At 45.6% G+C, this 22,133-nt stretch overlaps 1 protein-coding gene across 1 annotated transcript in view; it reads left to right on the forward strand.

Annotated features, from left to right (window-relative positions):
• Positions 1–22,133, forward strand: part of LOC138566368 (contactin-3-like) — a 1,374,021-nt gene that overhangs the window by 1,054,608 nt on the left and 297,280 nt on the right. The window contains exon 11 of the mRNA XM_069643533.1: positions 14,992–15,142. Coding sequence (XP_069499634.1) covers positions 14,992–15,142 — 151 coding nt within the window. The remainder of the gene's footprint in view (positions 1–14,991; positions 15,143–22,133) is intronic.

A 22,133-nucleotide genomic window follows, 5' to 3' on the forward strand; every position in this document is an offset into this window, starting at 1 on the left:
TGCTCGCAGACACGCGAAATTCCCAAATGTCTTCTGCTACTCATAAATCACTCCATGTACAGCAGGCAGTTAAAACAACTTTCCGTTCCGAACGACCGGAACATGAATCACTAGAAACGTTCACAGTACCTGATTTCCACGTGTCTCCATAAAATAAAATACATTGCTGTCAAGCCGTCATCACGTTCTTTAGATAAAATCTGTTGCTACCTCCAAACCGGAAAGAAGATGTTCGATTTCGTCGCACACTGCATAACGTTTCGGCTGATTTACATTCTCCTCCAAGATTCCCTGAAGCACGATGACACGCTTCCTCACATCTCTTCCCTGAAAGATTAATCTGCAGCTGCCAGTGTAATTTATTCACTCCAACGTTCCGTAGTGCTCTTGAATATCCGCAAACGTCATCACGTTTGTACACGCACAGACGTCCTTTCCTCTATATTCCTCTGCAGGCTCCGGAGCTCCGAGGAAATAATGGTGAGGGGCTGCCTGCATGCGTTCCAGCTCAACGGCAGAGCTGGAACGCAGGGGTTCAACTGGGCGCGCGCTACCCAGGACCCCATACGACCCTCCAGGACTTACGAAAATGTGTACCACAACATTTTTTTTTTTTTTTTCAGCAGAATCTCTTTTGCTCCGGACTTGAAGTTCCACAGACCCTTTCTCCAGCAAAAGCGCAACGGCGCTCAGGTTCCAGAAGATGACAGCTGCTTACTGGTGGCACCTTCCTTCTCCCTGCCACACGGTCTCCTTCCAGCAAGGGCCCAATACTCCTCCAGCTGCTCCATGACTGACCACAGGCTTTTCTTCTAGCCTGACTGGTGCCTCCAATGAAATCGTCAGTCACCTCCATAGACAGCGCCAACTCCGCATTTATTTCCAACAGCTCACCGACTTCAGAGCTGTTTGGCGCAGGTTAATTGGGCATCTCTCTCCCTCCAACCTTCACTCCAATGTTCGCTTCTATCCCATCCTCGTCGCCAAAATGATGTATCCTGCCTCCTGCAGGATCTACCCTGAGCCAGTAATAACAAGGAGCAGGAACCAGGCTGACTCAGGTATGTAGAAAGTAGAAACACGCTTTATTGTCTTAGTTACAGGTTCAGTATAGAAGTTAGGAGAGAGAGATCATTAGTAGCTTCTTCCCTGGTTCCCTGCCCAGCTCCAAGTCCTTAACCGTCTTCTTTGGAATCCCCAGGTGCCCCAACACTCCAGGCCCCCCTAGCATTCCAACACAGCTATCACACTGACTCAGACCTCATTCATACTTATACAAGATACAACAATCAACATCAGCATCCATGTACAGGGGCCTCTATTAATCAAAATGTTGCCTTCAAACTCGCATGCATCATGGCTCACACTGATCCCATGCACACCGGAGGGTCATGCATCATGCCTTGTACACCACAGACACAGTGGATAGACACAGTGCATACAATGGTGACCGCACTGCATGAGTGAATCTACACATCATCACGGACATGTGTCATGAATCCATGGCGTATCAAAGTCACAGACACACTTCTCAGACACACACACATGTGCACCATACATGTACATGACAGCAGCACCCATCCCTCACACCCCCATCATGTGCAAGAACAGACACTGGCATGCTTTCATGTGTGCATTTGCCATACAGCTCCCCATGTAGCATTGGAACTCATGCATCAACCATGTGGTTCGCACATTACTGGTCTCACATGCATGACCATGATGTCCCTGCACACACATATCCATACATGGCCCATGTCGCACATACAGGCAAGTATCAGACTACCAGCACACTGCAACATGCCCTGTCTCGCACACCAATGGTTGGCCACTTACCGCTCAACTCCAGACCGGTCTTCCTCTGAAGGATCTGGGCGTGGAGTGCTGGGCATACATGTTCCAGGACCCTCATCTGGATGTCACTCATGCTGACCCAGCCCCCCTCCGCTAGGCGCCGGACCTTGTGGATGGTCCTGGACCTGAAGTCCTCCCAGTGCTTCTTGACGTGCTTGATGTCGCGGGTTGCCACCCCCTCCGTGTTGATGGCAACCACTATGTCGTCTCAGATCCTCTCCTGTCCTTCCTTGTTGGCGCGTGATGTTCCGAAGAGGGCATCACAATGCCCCAGGACATGCTCCACCAGGACACCAAATTCCTTCACACTGAAGCTGGTGGCCCTCACCCTCTCTGGCTGGGGGTTGCCAGTGGTCTCAGATGGTATTTGCCCCGACATGGCGACCCCTGAGGCAGGCGTGGGTGGGCAACTGGGTCCTGGGGCTGGGCTGTGGAGCGATGGTATCCCAGTCGGGAGTCTTCTGTTCCAGCAGAGGTGGACACGCAACTGGAACCCTGGCTGACGTGCAGGCACCAAATAGCAGGGCACGTGGGCAGCAGGCAGTCAGGCAGCAGCAGATGGCAGGTGGGAGCATGCTTTGGGCTCTGGGGGGCAGGAAAATGGCCTTCAGGGCAGGAGCATGGTCTTCCGTGTGTGTACGCGTGGCCAGCTTGATACGGAGTGAATTGGCATGTGAAAAAAGTGCACGTCAGTGTGAAATCTGAGGAAAGGCCCTTAGCGCGTGAGTGTGTCAGCACACGTATGCGATTTCATTGGACCAAAGGCCCTTAGCGCGTAAGCGCGTCTGTGACGTATCGCGCACGGGCTTTGCCCTGGCACGGGTTGAAGATCCCACGTGGCTTTCCATTGCTCTGTACGTGCTTTTCGTGGGGTGCGGGCATGTGTTTTCCAGCCGTTGGGGTTCGCACACTATTATTTCACAGCGGATGGGTGTTGGCTAGGCGTTCTTCTACACACATGGCAGAATGTGAGTGGTACCCCACTCGCACAGGGCCAATCACGTGTGAAACTTCCCGCGAACCCCAGTAATAAACGTACCCCACTCGCACAGGGCAAATCGCGTGTGAAACTACCTGCGAACCCCAGTAATACACGTACCCCACTAGCACAGGGCCAACCGCGTGTGAAACTACCCATGAACCCCAGTAATACACGTAACACACTCGCACAGGGCCAATCGCATGTGAAACTTCCCGCGAACCTCAGTAATACACGTACCCCACTCCTACAGGGCCCTTTCGCGTGTGAAACTACCCGCGAACCCCAGTAATACACGTACCCCACTCGCACAGGGACAATCACGTGTGAAACTTCCCGCGAACCGCAGTAATACACGTACCCCATTCGCACAGGGCCCTTTCGCGTGTAAAACTTATCTAGCGCACACTACTCCTAATTTACATGGCACCTGTGCCCACAGAAGTAACAAAAGCAAAACTGGATATGGTAAATACTCAAAGTGAGGCTAAAAGAGGTGCGCACAGTTAAACACAGTGCACATTACACCTGATGTCTCACTAAGCACTTTCAGCACACACACCTTACCTAGTATCAGAAATACACAGTGCAAATTAACACCATGTCATCATCACTCATACTCCCTGTTCCCTCTCAAGAATACTTCCTCCACAACCCACAGTCCCAGAGAGCCAGAGAACAGCAGAACAGCACTTGGCGGAAGCACTTTCCAAATGCGCGTGTGCCGATGCGCGTGGCCTGCCACTTATAGGGTTAGTCTATGTTAGTCAGAAACCTGTGCAGTTCCCTTAGGGAACACTGCAAAAGATTTAAGACTACAGGTGTTGGCAGTAAACCCACTTGGTAGCAGTCTGTACCACCCAGATTTACCTGGTAGCTGTGGCTGAGCAGTCAGACTTCCCTCAAGAAGAGTTAGGCAGTATGCAAAGTATACTCAATAGGCACTCAGATACAATAATACAAGCAAACACTGACCAGAGCTTTGGTATCAAAGAATATAATTATTTATTTAAAAACACACAGTTGAAACACTCCCGCACTCTTATTGTAAACTTATCCTAAACACAGTTACTATTATGATATATACGCCCCTTTTTCCCTATTAGATAAATCACAGTAAAACACCACTTATTTTCATACAGAGGTGAGCGCTTAACTAGATTGCACTCTAATAAGTTTGTGAGAAAGGGAGGGAAAAAGACAGAATATGAAGAGGTACACCACTCTATGATTCTACTGTTAGCAAGGCAGAGAGCGAAAAGTCACTGGTGAGCCAAAGTCCAAAGGCTGGGCCCACTCTTGCGCCCAAGATCACACAGTTATACCCAGGCTTAGAAAAGTCTTGCAGAGGGTTCAAGAAGGGTTTAGAGAGGCTTAGAAAAGTTTAGCCAAGGTGTCCCAGGCTAACCCAGGTTCGAAAGCCGGGGGCTAAATCTACCCCGTACAGTCGGTAGCAAGGGAAGCCAGGCAGGACACGGTACCTTAAGTGGGAAGGATCCTCCAGCGGTGGCAGTTGTTCCTGGTAGTGGGTGCAAGTTGCGTCGTCGTCCAGGGGAAGAGAAGATCTCGACTTGGAGGAAAGATGACGGTCGTTGCACTACCAGGGAAGAAACCAGCCGCAGAGTTTTCCGGTTAAAGGTGGTACCTTGGTTTCGCGGTCATGGTAAAACGTGGTATCCCGGTTGCCGGGTTGCTTGGCACGGGCAAGGCGGCCACGAGGTACGTCGGGAAAGCGAAAAGACGGTGAAACTGGTTATCCCCACCAGTCAAAGGATGAAGACTCTCCGGCGGGAGATCTCCTCTGTCGTTGGGAAAAGTGGTGAGGCAGTCTAGCAGGGCTCCATCAGTGGTGGTGTCGTGGCAGGTCAGGTCAGCTTCTCCCTCGTCGGATTCTTAGGTCCTGTGGCGACTTCTGAAGTTCCATTCCCCAAAGCCCTGCTTTTATGCAGCAAACCCCCATTCACTCAGCCTAGCTGTCACTCAAACATGCTAAGTGGTGAGCCGGCCGGCTCACCACTTGGGTCAATCAGGATGGAGTGCGACTTGAGTTGCCTAGGCAACTCAGTCCAGTGTGCCTAAATTCCCCTCCTAAGTACCCCAGACATAGTGGCACCACTTTGCAGGGCTTCTGTTGAGAAGCCCGCCAAAAAGTGGAACAAAGGGCTCGACTTGGGTTGGAGTCACAGAAGAGAACACAAACGCCATTTTAGAATCAAGTTTTGGCAAAAAATACCAACAGGAGAATTAATATTAATTAAATAAACCGGCGGTATGTTCGAGGCTACCGTAAATAATTAAATAAAGATAGTAGCCTAAAACAATGGGAAATCCCATAGGAAAATATTCGCGGTTGAATATAAAAAGTAGTATCCACTGCCACCAGCCAAAACTCGATCAGGGGAACGGAGACGTGCCCCCTCGACTAACAGACCCTGGGGCAATCAAATTGCCCCAGCCAGTACGTCCACAATATGATGGTTTGTACTGGTTCTGTTCAGAATTTCAGACTAGTAAAGTCAATGGTGACTTTACATGCCCTGGGAGACAGTAGTCAGTCCCAGGGTATGGAGTCTATACTGGGGGGTCACTAAGACACCCCTGTGTCACTGCACTGAGGGTGCTGTGTAACACATATCACAAAAACACAGGTAGCCCTATGGAGTATAAGACCCCATAGCCCATTAAACACATCTAGACTCAAAGAAACACACTGAAATCATGCCCAAGAGGGAGGGTAAAAGAGTCTCACTCTTGGCAGGAGAGAAAAATAAACTCCAGAAATCCAGCAAACTTGCTGGGGGACTCACTAGATTAGGAAATTCAGCCTCAACAGAGCATTCTCCCTAACACTCGCCCCCCCCAGCGCCAACCTTACCAGAAGTTTGCCAGGTATGGCAGCTCTTGCAGAACTTATCTTCTTTGGCCCCCATTTTTGGCCAGTAGAAGTAGAATGAGAGCCTTTCCTTGGTCTTCTTGAAACTCAAGTGACCAGCCAAAGGAATCTTGTGGGCTAAGTGCAAGAACTGTTGTCTGTTTTCTTGAGGTACTACAAGGCGTTTGTAGTCTCCAGGTTCAGACTCAGTTGGTTCACTGTAGAAGAGGCCATCTTCCCAGTGTAACCTATACTTCCCAGGCTCTTGCCCATCAGCCTGAGCAGCTGCCTGTAGGCGGAGACCCTCCAGAGTTGGACATTCTCTCTGTCCCTTACGGAAAGCTGCCCTGCTGGGTCCACCTTCTGCCAGTAAAGACTGCAGCTCAGGATGGTCCTCAGGGTCTAAATCTCCAATAAGTTCTTGGCCTCCCACTAGCTCTTCTTCAGAGTCTAGTTCAACCATACAGGGTAGTATCTCCCTCTCAGCCTCAGCTGGAGGTGGAGTTACAGGTGTAACTGTTGGAAGCACTGGAGTGCTTGCTGCTGACTTCTTCCTAGGAGTCTTGGGTTGCCCCTTTGCTCCTGATCTGGTAGTTACTGCAGTGAGTTGCTCCAGTGGTAAAGGAGTGATCTCTGTCATCATCTCCTGAGATAACCCTCTCAGGGTTTTCTCTCTTGCAGGTTTTGTGAGCTCCTGTAACCTTTTACTAGGTGGTCTGGGGGTATGTGACGCAACTCCAAGAGCTTGTAGGTCATTACCCAACAGAACCCTACCTGGCACTTCACATTGTACACTGACAGGTATTTTTACAGCCATGTCATTACACTGGATGAGAACTGGTAACTGGGGACACATCTGCACAGGCCCTCCAGCTAACTTGGTGAGGCATTTGGGTGCCTTGGCAACATCCTCTGCCTTGAAAAATGATTCATCCACCACAGTTATGCTGGCCCCAGTGTCTCTAATGGCAGGAGTCTCCTGACCATTCACCTGGACACTGTCTTTATAATACTCTTTAGTATTATCTGGGATAGAATTATACACATCTAAATTCTGTTGTTCCCACACCCTCAGAGAGACTAAAGAAACACTGGCTGAGACTCCAATGGGTTCATCAGCCAGCAGTAGAAAGTTTCCACTTGCCATAGGGACTACCTCTTCTGGAGCGAAGGCTAAGGAGGCAAGTTGGATCCCTGAAGGTTTGCCCTTGCATCTGGGATCTCCTTTAACATGGTCAGTAGAGCCACAAACAAAGCATTTTCCAAATGCCTTCTGGAATGGAGGCTTGTTCTGACCTCCCTCTGGTTTGGCACCAGAGGAGACACTATTCTGCTGTGGTTTCCCTGGTGGCTTACCCTTCTGGTTTTGTTTGGGGCCCTCTTTGGAATTTGCAGTATTAGAATTCTCTTTGGAGTCCTTTGTAGGCTGTTTCCCCTCATCCTTTTTCTGATTTACCCCAGAATCCTTGTGAGTGGCCCTGTTGGCAACCCACAAGTCAGCAGCCTTAACTAGCTTTCGGGAATCTAATTCCTTTGAATCAGCCAAGTGCTGTCTGAGCTCAGGAGAGCAGGCATCATAAATTGACTCCAACATAAAAAGATTCTTCATACCTTCATAAGTGTTCACTTTGTAACCCTTAATCCATCCCTCTAAGTTTTTCAACCCTTCACTCACCCAGGTAGCCCAAGGGGTACCATCATGCTTTTTGAGGGTCCTAAACCTCTTAAGATACTGGGAAGGGATCTTCCCAAACCTAGCTATCAAAGCTAGTTTTACACATTCATACTCTTTCCTATCCTCCTCCCCCAACTCCATTACCACATCAGTTGCAACAGGGGGAAGCCTAGAGAACAACCAGGTGAGCAAGTCATTTCCTCTGATGTTCTGGAGCCCATGATTATATTCAAACAGAGGAAACCAATCCAACACATCCAATTTAAGCTCATACATACCAACCAATTCGTTATGCATTTGGGGGTCTTTTAGGACTGGAACTTCTAGAGGAGCCAGAGAGAGAAGCATTTTCGACAGTCAAAGGAAGAAGACTCTCCGGCGGGAGATCTCCTCTGTCGTTGGGAAAAGTGGTGAGGCAGTCCAGCAGGGCTCCACCGGTGGTGGTGTCGTGGCAGGTCAGCTCAGCTTCTCCCTCGTCTGATTCTTAGGTCCTGTGGTGACTTCTGAAGTTCCAGTCCCCAAAGCCCTGCTTTTATGCAGCAAACCCCCATTCACTCAGCCTAGCTGTCACTCAAACATGCTAAGTGGTGAGCCCTCCGGCTCACCACTTGGGCCAATCAGGATGGAGTGCGACTTGAGTTGCCTAGGCAACTCAGTCCAGGGTGCCTAAATTCCCCTCCACCCTCCTAAGTACCCCAGACATAGTGGCACCACTTTGGAGGGCTTCTGTGGAGAAGCCCGCCAAAAAGTGGAACAAAGGGCTCGAATTAATATTAATTAAATAAACCGGCGGTATGTTCGAGGCTACCGTAAATAATTAAATAAAGATAGTAGCCTAAAACAATGGGAAATCCCATAGGAAAATATTCGCGGTTGAATATAAAAAGTAGTATCCACTGCCACCCGCCAAAACTCAATCAGGGGGGACGGAGACGTGCCCCCTCGACTAACAGACCCTGGGGCAATCGAATTGCCCCAGCCAGTACGTCCACAATATGATTGTTTGTACTGGTTCTGTTCAGAATTTAAGACTAGTAAAGTCAATTGTGACTTTACATGCCCTGGGAGACAGTAGTCAGTCCCAGGGTATGGAGTCTATACTGGGGGGTCACTAAGACACCCCTGTGTCACTGCACTGAGGGTGCTGTGTAACACATATCACAAAAACACAGGTAGCCCTATGGAGTAAAAGATCCCATAGCCCATTAAACACATCTAGACTCAAAGAAACACACTCAAATCATGCCCAAGAGTGAGGGTAAAAGAGTCTCACTCTTGGCAGGAGAGAAAAATAAACCCCAGAAATCCAGCAAAGCTGCTGGGGGACTCACTAGGTTAGGAAATTCAGCCTAAACAGAGAATTCTCCCTAACAGTCTAGTTAAAGTGGAAACAAACAGAGGATACAATTAGCTAAAATAAGAATCGCTGCAGTTTATAGAATTCACTACTATGCACTATGACTATGCACTCCTAAAGGCCTACCTCAGTTTAATATCAGCCCGCTGCTTAACATAGTGATAGTTTCACCAGAACCTATGCTCTGCTGCCAGATATTGAGCTGACTTATGGCGATAACTACTCCACAGGGAGCACCTGTTCTTCAGCGTTATTAAAAAATCCTCCAATGCCACACCTTGGAACCCTACCACACGGGAGCTTGCTATCGCAGACAGACTCTCAGCTACAAGGGAAAACCATGCTCACTCCCCAACACCAGGACATGTCCTTACCAAAAACCACCATCATGCTAATCATGTCCACTCACCTTGCGGAGGGGCACACCATCCCACCCACCTGTTTCCTACCTAAGCTTTCCACTCACCCTCTTAAGGCGCACATCATTCTATCCAGCGGTTTTCTACCACTGATAAAGCTGGTATGCCCTATAGGCAATAAACAACCTAAGTGCAAAAATAATCCCAGCCCATATAACTCCTTAGCCTATCGGTCTCCCCTCGCTATAGGCACCACTCAACCTTGCCCACTGAGCTACAAGAACCACAGAATAAGGACCAGACTAACCACCTACCATCAACTGTCAATCAAACAGCCATTACAATCCGTTACTCATCTCAGATACAAAGCCTACCTCCCTAATAGTAAAAGTGCTGACCATACCTTACTAAGGACCTCCCAGACCAGTAATGAAAACCCCTCTAGTAGCCCTAGAACTACGTGCAGTAGCTATCCTGACCTCTTAGCCGAAGTCATTGATATTGTCACTGCATCAACATGCCAGCCTCCACCACCCATCTCAGTTACTACACCCAACGACAGTATCTCCCCGCACATCCCAACATACTCTTCCAAGTCTAAAATTACTCTACCGGCCAAAGCAAAACAGAGTTGCGAAACTCTCACTATTAAGGGTGCACTTATAAATCCAAGATCAACCCTAGCACAAGATTTAGACATCATTGACCTTATCATATCAGACAAGATAAACTTCCTAGCGGTTACCGAGACATGGCTCCACGCAGCAGTGGGGCCAACTCTCTCTCTAGCGAATATTTTACTATCTACAGAACAGATAGAACTGGCCTTAAGGGAGGAGGGGTGGCATTTATCACTAATAACAAACAGCTTCAAAACAATACAAACAAGCTATCCTCCTAACTAAAAGTGACACTTACAACGACAAAATCCCCAAAGCCAGTTCTGGTACCAAAGAGCTTTTTACAATTCGACAGGAACTAGAATCCCCAGTGCCACCTCAAGAATCCTGCAGCAAAGACATTGGGTCTGCCGGTCCGGAAACAATGGTGGTGGTAAAACCGCTGCCACCATTGTCTCCATCCAAAATAAGTGAATGCTATATCAGCTCCAGCTTATACCTCCTTGCTCATCAATGCCTGGAGACCCTCCCTATCACCAGACAGCTGCATCACCATGGCCAGAGCACTTATTTTATCTAGACTTGACTACTGCAATGCTTTGTACGTGGGCACATATAGTAGCAATTTAAAAAAACGACAGGTGTTCCAAAATAACACACTAAGAGCGGCCCTCAAAATACCTAGGAAAAACCACATCACTGCGGCAAGAAGGAGTGTCCACTGGCTCCCAGTGCAAGATCAAATCTCTCCCTGACACATAAATGTCTGTTCAACTCAGCTTCAAGATATCTGGTCAACATATTCACCAAAGTTAACAGACCAACATGGTCCACCCAGGCACACTTAATGACCATCCCCAGATACAAACTACAGAAAGCAGGCTGCAGTAGTTTCCCAGTGGTAGCGCCAAACAGTGGAACATGCTTCCTCTGTCTCTAAGAGCGGAACCGTCATCCTGGACCTTTAGAAAAAAGCAGAAAAAATTGCTCTTTGCACAGTAACAACTCTCTGCAAATGTCACCCATGGTATCCACCTAGCTGCCGTTTATTCTTCGCTTAGCTAGACTGCATTGTAAACCAATCTACCACTGTATGTATTTCTAAACGACAACTGTATTGCATGTCTTTCGTTGTAACTGCAATGGTTCTTTCTCTCCAAACAACTGTCTCTGTAACCGTTTATCCTACTTGTCATAAAATGTGCCCAGATGCACCAGGGTTTGGTGCGCTATAAAAATGTACAAATAAATAAATAAGACACATAGAATTCAAAGGGTTCCTAGACTGATATCTGTTATGCACAGGTATAGTGTACCGTTTAGGTTAGCAAAGGCATGTTGATTCAATTTCAACTTCAATGGGGAGAGTGTCCACATCCACAGCCAGCAGCCAGCAGAACACCACTTGGCAGAAGCACATTGCAAATGCGCGTACATGAATGTGTGCGGCGTACCACTTATATATTTCTGGGTTAGTCTAGTTAAAGTGGAAACAAAATGAGGATACAATTAGCTCAAATAAGTATCGCCATAGTGTATAGAGTTCATGAATAGGTCACATAGAATTCAAAGGGTTACTAGACTGACGTCTATTATCCACTGGTATAGCATACCGTTTAGGCTAGTAAAGTCACGCTGATTCAATATCAACTTCAAGGGGGAGAGTGTCCAGGGGCACAGCCAGCAACCAGCAGAACAGCACTTGGCAGAAGCACTTTACAAATGCGCGTTCATGAATGTGTGCGCCGTACCACTTATATACTTTTGGGTTAGTCTAATTAAAGTGGAAACAAACAGAGGCTACAATTAGCTAAAATAAGTATCACCGCAGCGTATAGAGTTCATAAATATGTTGCATAGAATTCAAAGGGTTCCTAGACTGATGTCTTTTATCCACTGGTATAGCGTACTATTTAGGTTAGCATAGTCACGTGGATTCAATTTCAACTTCAAGGGGGAGAGTGTCCATATCCAGAGCCAGCAGCCAGCACAACAGCACTTGGCATCAGCACTTCGCAAATGCGCACACGCGGATGTGCGCAGCCTGCAACTTATATACTTCCAGGTTAGTCATTTACGTTAGCGAAGTCACGTTGATTCAATTTCAAACTCAAGGGGGAGAGTGTCCACATCCACTGCCAGCAGCCGGCAGAACAGCACTTGGCAGAAGCACTTTTCAAATGTGTGCACGCAGATGCACATGGCCTGCTGGTTATATACTTCCGGCCCAGTCGTTTAGGTTAGCAAAGTCAGGCTGATTCAATTTCAACTTCAAGGGGGAGAGTGTCCAAATTCACAGCCAGCAGCCAGCAGAACAGAACTTGGCAGAAGCACTTCGCAAATGCTTCTGCATAATGTTACTAACTCAAAATAGTGTCTGCCTAGAAATCTGTGCATTGGTAAAACATGTATGCCTCCAATAGCTAATGACCTCCTGAAGACAGCCGTTATGGATTATTAATTCATCGCAGGGGCCACAGATTTTCCGGGCCTTCACATAACACGTAGATCACATAGACTCTTTGTGAGTGGAACAAGCTACATTGGGAGAGCATCTGTGTGTAATGAAGCCACTGTTTCTCTGTAGGAGGACAGGGATGAGTAGTGGGTACATCATCTAGCTAGTCCACACATTACCACACATAACAGTGATCCCAAACATAAAAATGAACCAGGCACAGCAAAGGGATCTACTTCCTCCGCTTGTGGTAACGAGGGAAGAGGGCATGGTTTACCCTTCAAAGAGGTGTGAACGTGATAAACGTAGCAACCCAAATAGCAGTATACAATTGTAGAAAGTCTCCAAAATTAAATAATTCAAATAAAGGTGCTATAAAAATGTATAGTTTAATCAACTGTCAATGTGCAATTCGTTATCTAGAAAAAAAGCACTAAAGAAAACCCCTCCTTGGTGGAAGAACACAGAAAAGGCAGAACATAGATGTGGTGCTCTACTAAGTGTGATGAGGAGAGACATTGCAACATGTCGCTTTTAAAAATGCCAATTATTTTGGTGCAGGTGGGTGCAGTCACTGTGGTTCCAAAATGAACCAGGAGGTCTGGGCCTCTCAAATGTACCCTTTTCTGTTCTTGGTGGTTCAACAACATCTGTGCTTCTCGGTGCAGTTCTACAGGTGGACCAGGATTGGGTGAGGCCAGCCATGCTAGTGTATGGTTCAATATGACATAAGAACAGTGCAGTTCGAAGGGGTTCCCAGAGTTGGGTCGACTTTCATGCTGATTAATAAATAATGGGCTCTGCTGGGTTGAGACAGCGAGTGGCATGATACTTCGGTCAGTTTAAGTCAAGGTCCAGGCCAGATCGATGTGAAGATTCTGTTGCATTGAGGTGCTGTTCAAAGAAAGCGTGTTTTGTAAGGCTTCTGCAATGATGAGCTTTCGTTTGAGTCAATGCAGCTGGTCCAATGCAGCGACAAACTGTTTTTATAGACGAAAGCAGAGGTTCCAGACTATTTGATGATGCCAAAGGCAAAACTGCAGGTCCTATGTAGTTCGTAGATTTCAGAAATAGTCAAATCGGCCAGCGGTGGGTTCTAAGTGGTAGCTGCTTTGAGCTTCTGTCAGTGAAATGAGTCCCACTGAAGGGACTGGAGCACACAGGAAGGCTATTTCTCTTCACTCCAAGGCAAGGTAGCTAGGCTAGCACCGTCAGGCGAGGAGGCTGGTTGCAGTGAAGCTGACATAGTATATTACTGCGTCCAGGCAGCAGATCACCACGAATTTTCCCTGTGGATAGTTAGGGGGCAGAGCATGCATTCGGATTGGAAGCACTCTTTCTTCAACCCAAAACTAGAGGTCTTTGGAATGGACTGCACACCCAATGGAGGTGATGTAAGACCCAACTGAAACAAAGAAGGAGATGGAGACCGTTTTGTTATAAGGGTAAAAGGGCACAGGGGAATGTATAACAGAAAGCCTCTTGTAATGGGAAAATCCATGTGTTTGTGACAATTGACCTTGCGTTCTTGCATCATACCCACACTGCTTTTGTTCTGCAGGAATTGGAGGGGATAGGACATAAAGGAAGCCCTGCAGAAACAAAACAAGTTGGTAAAGCCCTCCTCAGTTGCCCTTTCTAGCTATTCTAACTCGACTCCCTCCCAACCCTGTAACTTCAGAGGCCTTTTCATATGCAACACCCTGGTGTGGGGCCTACCTTTCATATGGGTTTACTTCCTGGTGAGAGCTTCTGTGCTTGCGGGGAGGTGTTAACCATCCTTCCCAATAGCCAAAGGAGACAGCATTCTTCTGTTTGTCTAACTTGCTGGAGTGGAGACAGGCAGGCTAGCTATGAATCCACATAGTCTGGTCATAGCTGGATGGAACTCACAGGGTTGACATTTGTATGATAGCAATTTGATGTGGTGTTAGTTATTGTGTACACTATCATTTACCATGCAAAAACCATTTATGGCTTATTCTTAGAGTCTGCCCTGCCTATGATGTCCAGGATCAAAGGTGCCAAACTTAAAAGCTGCCTTTGTCTGCAGAAACATGGTGTCCCAGCATCTGCCATGAAGGCACATGATACCTTTGAATCTGACTTGTGCCACTGAACAGCAGGTGGTGCAGTTGTCAGTAGACTGATGCCGCAGGGCACATGTCCACTATGCTTTTTGAATGGGTATTTGTGAAAGGTGGGCCTGGTTTGTAAATTCCCCTTTCTGAGATGGTTTACCTGCATCATTTATTATTTAATACACATTTTTAAAACAGCTTGACCTATCACACCCTCACCAGATGGCAATCCTTCAATCCTTGAAACGGTACAATATCCAAACACTCTTCTGTCCTTTTTGTTTTGCATAACGTTGGAATGTTCCATGCCCTCAAGGAGTCTCTGTGGAGCGCTATTCATATTTTATTTTTATTTAGTGTGTCTTCGCGTCAAAGCATTTCTTTGTGAAAATATCAAATGTGTTTAATTGATTCCGTTTACCTTTATTTTAAATTAACAGTTAATGCCCAAATGAATCCCATTTCTTCTAAGCAAATAAAATAAATGAACATAGCTTGAAAAAGTTGTGTGCTCTTTGTTGGACGTGACATGTACTGACTAGGTTAGTGCCAGTTAGTACATACCCTGCAAAGATACCTAACACGTTCTAAAAGTCGAGCACGAGAGGATAAGGGGAACACAAGTAAATACATGTAGATTTAAAAAAGAGAACCCCGCATTTCTGTTAAACATGTATTGTTGTGTTTTAATATGTCATATACATATATACACCTCAATGTTAATTTCTTTGATTAGCGCTGGCTCCCGACTTTTCTCAAAGTCCCATGAAGACTCTGGTACAGGTGCAAATTGGCAGTGTGATAAACCTGGAGTGTAAGCCGAGAGCATCACCCGAGGCCCTGTGCACGTGGAGGAAGGGGGATGAGCTCCTGAAAGAAAATGCCAGGTAGGAACTGAGGGGGGGGCGGATTAGCACTTGCATGTACTTCAGTATTGTAAAATGAGTAAGGTGAATACCAGTCATGAAAAAGGAATTCCAAGGACATTGAGGTCGTGAAAGCAGAGATAGATGCAGATGTTTAAATCGTATACACACAAGAACCTGGATCCCTATGTCCAAGTGAGAGTGTGGATGTACTGAGAAGTGCATACCTCCATAATTATCTATGTCCTGCTTTTTGTGTTTTTTTTTTTTATAAGTGCGTCTGCTGGTGTTGGTATTACCATTTCCTGACAGCTCCTAAGAAAGGTGATTGGGTTAGGACATATTTACATACATTACTATTATTACTCAATCACATTGGTACTAATATGTTGCTCATATAGTGGAACATCTTACTTTCTCAAGAAGGCCCTCTGTAGAACTCTACTAATCTCTATAAATATGGGTAGGTTCTGTCCTTACTTGCAGTACACCCTTACATTGTTCCAGAGTACTGGCCCTTGTAGTCTGTTGTTCGCCCTCCGTCTTTGTTTTGTTCCACTAAGCCAATTTTAATCTACTACTACTTTTCGTAAAGTGGTAGTAGATAGTGTGGTGTTCATTATGTAGATAGACTGAATCTTTGTTATAAATAATCTTTTTTTTATAATGCACTTAATACCGGAGACCAGTCTCTAAGCGCAGGACCTGGTATTCTAGCCTGTGTTGCTCTACGTTTTCTTGCTACCAAGACAAACGCGTTGCCCCTGAGCTATATTTCCCTCCCGTATGGACCGATTTGTGAACTCTAAATAATCTGCAATATTCTATTCTATAGGCAATCACCGAAGGAATACAGGAGACAATTTCTGTGAATACTACATGATTAACAACACTCTACCAATTAGCTTAGGCAAATGCTTAAAACTCATTTGCATATAAACAAATCAAGCTCAGAAAACGTTGTCGTTACTCCCTTAAAAAAAATAATGTACTGTATAAGGTGGGATTTCCCTACCTGAATGAAACTAAGGAAAGTCTGAGTTAAAAGGTTCGACTTAAAAATCCGTCTGTGTCTAAAACCTTTCCTTGCCCTCCGAACTACAATTAACCTATGTGTAGGGATGTCAAAGTAAAAAAAAAGCAGTATTTAACTCAAAGTTCTGACCTGATCACAGCTTCTGTTTAGCTCCCCTTCCCCAAGTGCAAGAAAGACGCATAAAAGAAAGGCACAAAGTGTATCTTTCTCGAGTTCGAGGTGATATAGTTCAACACCAGTCCTTGTGATTCCCTTCCCCAAGTTTCAAGTAATGCAGTTCAAAACAACTGGGTCTTTAGACTCCAAGACAAGTGTAGTTCCCTAAGTCTCAGGATTCCCTTTCCCAAGACAATTTCACACAATAGGTCAAAGTGATGTGGCTCAGCACCAATTGCTCGATCATTGACTGCTCATGCTCATGCAGGTGACTGTTTTACTCTTTTACAAGACTATTCTCCAGATTTTGTTTTTCAACTCCTTCTGTGGCTCATGCTCTGCCGTCCGATTATCGTTTTAAAAATTTGAATAGGCCTTCTACTAAAGCTGGCGGTGGGATCACTTTGCTTCACCGCTCTGGCATTTAGTGCCAGGCTTTACCTTTGGAACATCGTGCTATTATGGAAGCTTTGTTACTTTGGATAATGGTTTCACCTCTTGTACCCTCCATGTTCTATTGGTCTATCGACCCCTGGTTCGGACCCGCTTCTTTGTGACATGGTCATTCAGCTAGCAGCTGACCTTATGCTTCAGTTTGTTGTTCTCTTTGTGCTAGGGGACTTCAACCTTCATCCCAATAATGCGGCTGATGTTCAGGCAGCCTGTTTAATTTCTGACTTTGCTGATCTGGGTCTTGACCAATTGGTGGCAGGCCCTACACATTGTCTTGGCAATACTCTTGATCTTATCTTTGCTCCAGCCTCTATGGCTATGTTATTTGCTCTTTTCCCCTGTACTGTGGTCTGACCACATGATTCTCCCATTTTGTGTTGGTTATCCTTCAGCCTTTTTTCCGTTAGCACTTGCACACTTTCCAAAGAGGCCTTGGGGCAGGGTTAAGCATGCTGATATTGCACTGGCTATACATTCTCATCTGCAAGTGGATGGTCCTTGTTGTTTTAAAACTCTTATTTTGGCATGTATTGCAGTTGCTGACGCCCTTGCTCCTATCAAACCTTGCAAGCCCTGCTCCTGCCCTTCCGAGCCTTGGCGCCGGGCAAAAGCAGCCTTTCAAGCTAAATGTGCTTTTTATGCTAATAAGGTAAGTGCTGCTATAAACTCTCCTAAGGAACTGTTTAGGGTAAGGCGTTCTCTATCTTCACCTGCTATTGCACATGGTGTGGCTCCTTCTCAGAGTCTTTGTGATTCACTTTCTACTTTCTTTGAAGATAAGATCTCCATCATACGTCAACAAATCCTGGCCTCAGCTACATCTAGTTCTTCTCTGGCAATTCCTAGCTCGGTTGTTGTGTCTACTCAGAGCTGGTCCTCTTTTTCCGGTTTTCTCTGAATCTGCGGTCTTGTCCGCGCTGCATGGCTTGAAATCCATCTCTCAGGTAGACCTGATTCCTCTGGGCATTCTGAAGATGATTGGTTCAGATATTGTCCATCTACTCACCCCCGCGGTCAATGGCTCGTTCTGCTCTGCTACCATTCCCAGTTATCTGAAGCACACTCTTATTTTTCCTCTTCTTAAAAACCTTATCTTGAGCCATTGTTCTGAGTAACTGTCATCTAATTTCCCTTCTTTGTTATCTAATGAAACTTTTGGAGTCTCTGGTCACTCCTCTGCTCGGTTCTTTTCTCGAAGTCCCTTTCTCTTCCTCCTTTTACTTCACCTGCTAAGTCCATCCATTGCAGAGTCCCTCAGGGCTATGCTCTTTCAACTCTTCTTTTTAATCTTTACATTCAACCTCTTCTGAAGCTGAATCACACTTTTGGTTTTCAGTGTTTTTCCTATGCTGATGAAATGCAGATTCTGGTGAGATTAGAAATATTTTTCTCTGCCTCTGCTAAACGTTTTCGTTCCTGTCTTCTAGCCATCCATTCTTGTATGGGCCAGAACTGGCTCCACCTGTATGGCGAGAAGAGTGAGGTCCTAATAGTGGGTTCCTCTCTGGCTACTGTGGCCTGGTCATTGGCCTACTGGCATTCTGAACTTGGTCCTTTGCCCACACCTACTCTGGTGGTGAATAATCTGGGAGTTAAGCTCTCAGACTCCCTCTCGATGCAATCCCATGTTAGTGCTGTCTGCCAATCGGTGCATTTCGAACTTCGTCGTCTGTGACAGGTGCGTCCCTACCTTCCTGTTAATTTGTGACCTATGGTGGTATCATCTTTTACGGCAGGATGGATCGACTACTGCAACGCCCTCTATCTTGCTCAGTGAGCCTATCTTATTCGGTGGCTGCATGTGTTGCAGAATTCGGCAGCTTGTTTAGACGTTGGGGCCACCTTGTTTAGCTCTACTATACTGATTCTGGGAAAACTGCATTCAATTTAAAGGTTTATGTCTGGTTCACTGTGCCTTTTATGGGCACAGTCCTGATTTTCTGCAGACCCTGAAGACACATCTTTTCACGGTCTAACCACTGCCTTTCATGGTCTCTATTAAACCTCCTAGCACCATGATACCCTTGCTGATGTAGGTGCGCTCTATAAATTCTGTTTATATTACATTACATTGCAAAGGCTCAAAGTGTACCTTTCTCCAGTTTGAGGTAATATAGTTCAACACCAGTCCTTGTGATTCCTGTCGCCTTTGAAGTTCAAAACAACGGGGTCTTTAGACTCCAATCCCTAGACAATTCTAGTTCTCTAAGCCTCAGGATTCCCTTTCCCAAGACAATTTACACAATAGGTCCAAGTGATGTCGCTCAGCACCAATCCTTGGGATTCCCTCGCCCAAGTTTCAAGTAACACAGTTCAAAACAAGAGGGGTCTTCAGGCTCCTATCCTAAGACAAGTGTAGTTCTTTCAGTCTCAGGATTCCCTTCCCCAAGACTTTAATAACTTTAATTATAGTTGTTTTTGTTTTTTTAAAGTCTTAAACACACACCAGGTCTACCTGACCCTCTTTCTGGCTCACTTCGCCAGCTCTTCTGCAGTGTTTTTTTCCGGCTTGTTTCACGATCTCTTTAGCTTCCACCATTTGAGGTCCTCTGGTCTTGACACAGTTGTTAGACCAAACGGTCCAACAATCACAAGTCGTGCAAACAGGACCCTGGGCCCCTCAGTCTTCACACACAGGCTACTTAGAACTTGTTCCTGAACACCAAGTCACTGACACGTGATGACCTGTATTGGGCTCTTGCCCTAGATTATATTGTTGTACTCCTCTGTCTTTCCCAACTTGCCCAACTGTAGCCTTGTCAAATTGCATTCAATCATTAAAGTACAGTGTTTGGCTTCCCATAGCCTTTAAAAGATTGCACTTCCAGGTTTGAATTGACTCACTGTGCCACATATATTTTGAAGTTCACTTTTAAGCTCAGAGTTCAATGTTCTCCTGTGTGGCTTAATTACGTTCATTATTCAGTGTATAGTTATTCACTTTAAATGGTAAATTGTTATTTAATTTGATATTCAACATTTGCTGGTTTTATTTCAATGCTACGTTTCCATTTAGTTAGGTATTCAGTATGCACTGGATTTTCAAATAACACATTTCCATTTAGTTAGTATTCAATAGGCAGGACAATTATGCATTCTTCTCTGTCTTGAGGTTTGTTCGGAGGTGAAGCGCCTCTCCAACACTAGCCTGTCTCCTCCGCTCTCACCCGATGGTTTCATGCAACTTCTTTTCACCTCCTGAAGTCGGAGGTTAGAAAACCCAGCCTTGTGAACTCTGCTCGTTGGCTGTGTGCTCCCTGCTTCACACCATCCCCTCTGATGTTAGTCTCTTGACGCAGACTGTGTCCTTGCCATCCCTGGCTCCTTCTCAGCTCCAGCTGCATGCGCTTTGGTCTGGAGGCTCCCAGGCTTGTGGTGGATACAGGGCCCACTTACATCAGGTCCCACAAGTCCACTAGGATGTCTGCCAGAATCCTAGTTCTTTTTCCTGGGCCACCACAGCTGTCTCCTTTCACAGGTCTCATGCAGCTTCATCTGTCGTGCCATGACCTTATGGGCTGGTCTCCCTGTATGCACAATGATTAGTCCTGCATGACCACAATTACAGGGACATGCCTGGCCCTCATAGTTCCTTACAGGCATCTTCTTCGTCTGAGTACCAGAGAGGTGTAAATGGATACTCTTCATCACTCTTAGTTGCATCTTCTTCGTCTCTGTACTGTCAAATGTTATATGAGAAGATTTGAGGGAAACTGGCTTATAACAGTCTACAAAGGTTGGGGGGAGGGTTAGGGTGGTTGTCAGTAGGAAACTGGGGATACCATGTCTCGCCAAAGGGCACATCACTTCCAATCTGCAAGGACCCTCCACCCAGGTGGTTCTCCCTCGCTTCTCCTCCCTCAGGGTCAGGATCCAAGAGTGATACTTGCGCAGAGGATCCATGGGGAGTAGGAGTGAGAATACCCTCAGGTGTCTCACAATGCATACGTCAGATGATGTGTATTCTCCAGTTGAGGTTCAGATAATAGTTTTAAAAATCCACTAAGAAAATATTTGTATAGTCTCTAGAGGCATGTGATGGGCCAGGGAAATGGCAAACTGTGAATTTACCACCCTATACACATGTTTGTTTGTTCGTTTATTTATTTGATAAAGTGCACCAAACCCTCAGGTAGCTGGGCACTTGTTTAAAAACATGTTTTTTAAGACCACCGAAAAACAGTATTATTTTTGGTTTCTCTTTTTTTTTACTTCTGTTTTAGGTGTACCATTCACAACAAGAACATTTTAAAAAGAAAAACAAAACATTTGTAAATCACATTGTGTTTAAAAGAAAATAATTTCATAAGTGTCACTTGTCTTAACATACCTAGTTATTTTTTAAAACCTCAACATTTAAAATAGAAAAACTGTACACAAAAAACCCTCTGCCCCTTTTATGTAGGGGGTGTCCATGCACCAATGTGCCTATGGGCAGTCTGTTTACTGTAGCCGCAGGGCAGAATGTGGGTATCAGGTGTGGTCCTCCCACATGAAAAGGCACTACTGGGTGGTGAGTCACAGTTTCCTCCCTGCTAACCCCCCATCCACCAATATTTTCTAAGGATAATGCTGCTGTGAAGTAAAGCTGCATATTTCTTTTTTGTGGGTGGTTGCAGCCTCCAAGAACAGAATGCTGCTTTGTATTTAATTTGTATGATCTCTTTATAACCTGACTTGGGGAGAATGGTCCATTTGGAGACAGTCCTTTTCCTGAGCTTGGCTGGTATTGGGCTGCTCCTTGTGTTCCTGGTTCAAACTGAGCGCACTCCTTCCCCCCATCCAGGTTGGAGATAAAAAACGTTTGTCAGTTGTAATATAAAATATACCATTTAAAAATATAACAGAATGATAAGAAGAAAATATTTCCTTATGGCACCGGCAGATCTATGAGTTTAAACTTTCTAATAAAAATGTTACCAAAGCTAAAATGAAAGAAACTTGTGTAGCATTCATCAGTGTTTCCCATAGGGCCTGAGATAGAACACTTGAGGTAAAAGCAACAAAAAGGCCCAAAAATGTTGGCCTATTTGACAATAACACAGGACATTCAATATCTATATGGTACAAAGTTTCTATCGTTTGAATTTTACACAATCTGCAAGTTCTGAATTCTCTTGGAATTTTCAGTTTGGGCGGAATAACCTCCGCAGAAGGGTGACAATTGAGGCAAAAGCTCATGTACCACATTCTAAACAAATTACAGGAGAACTCCTGAAGATATGGTCTAACTTTACTTTTGGTAACATACCAAACAGACTTTCCTCTGTATAACTTGAGTCGTTGCAAATCTTCTATATGTATTATTTTATCATGAATTTTTCATTTTTGTTTAATGACCCTCTAGGAGTCAATATTGTTGAGATT

This window comes from Ambystoma mexicanum, chromosome 2p, assembly GCF_040938575.1.
Source record: "Ambystoma mexicanum isolate Mex_15411 chromosome 2p, UKY_AmexF1_1, whole genome shotgun sequence".
Classification (NCBI taxonomy): Eukaryota; Metazoa; Chordata; class Amphibia; order Caudata; family Ambystomatidae; genus Ambystoma; species Ambystoma mexicanum.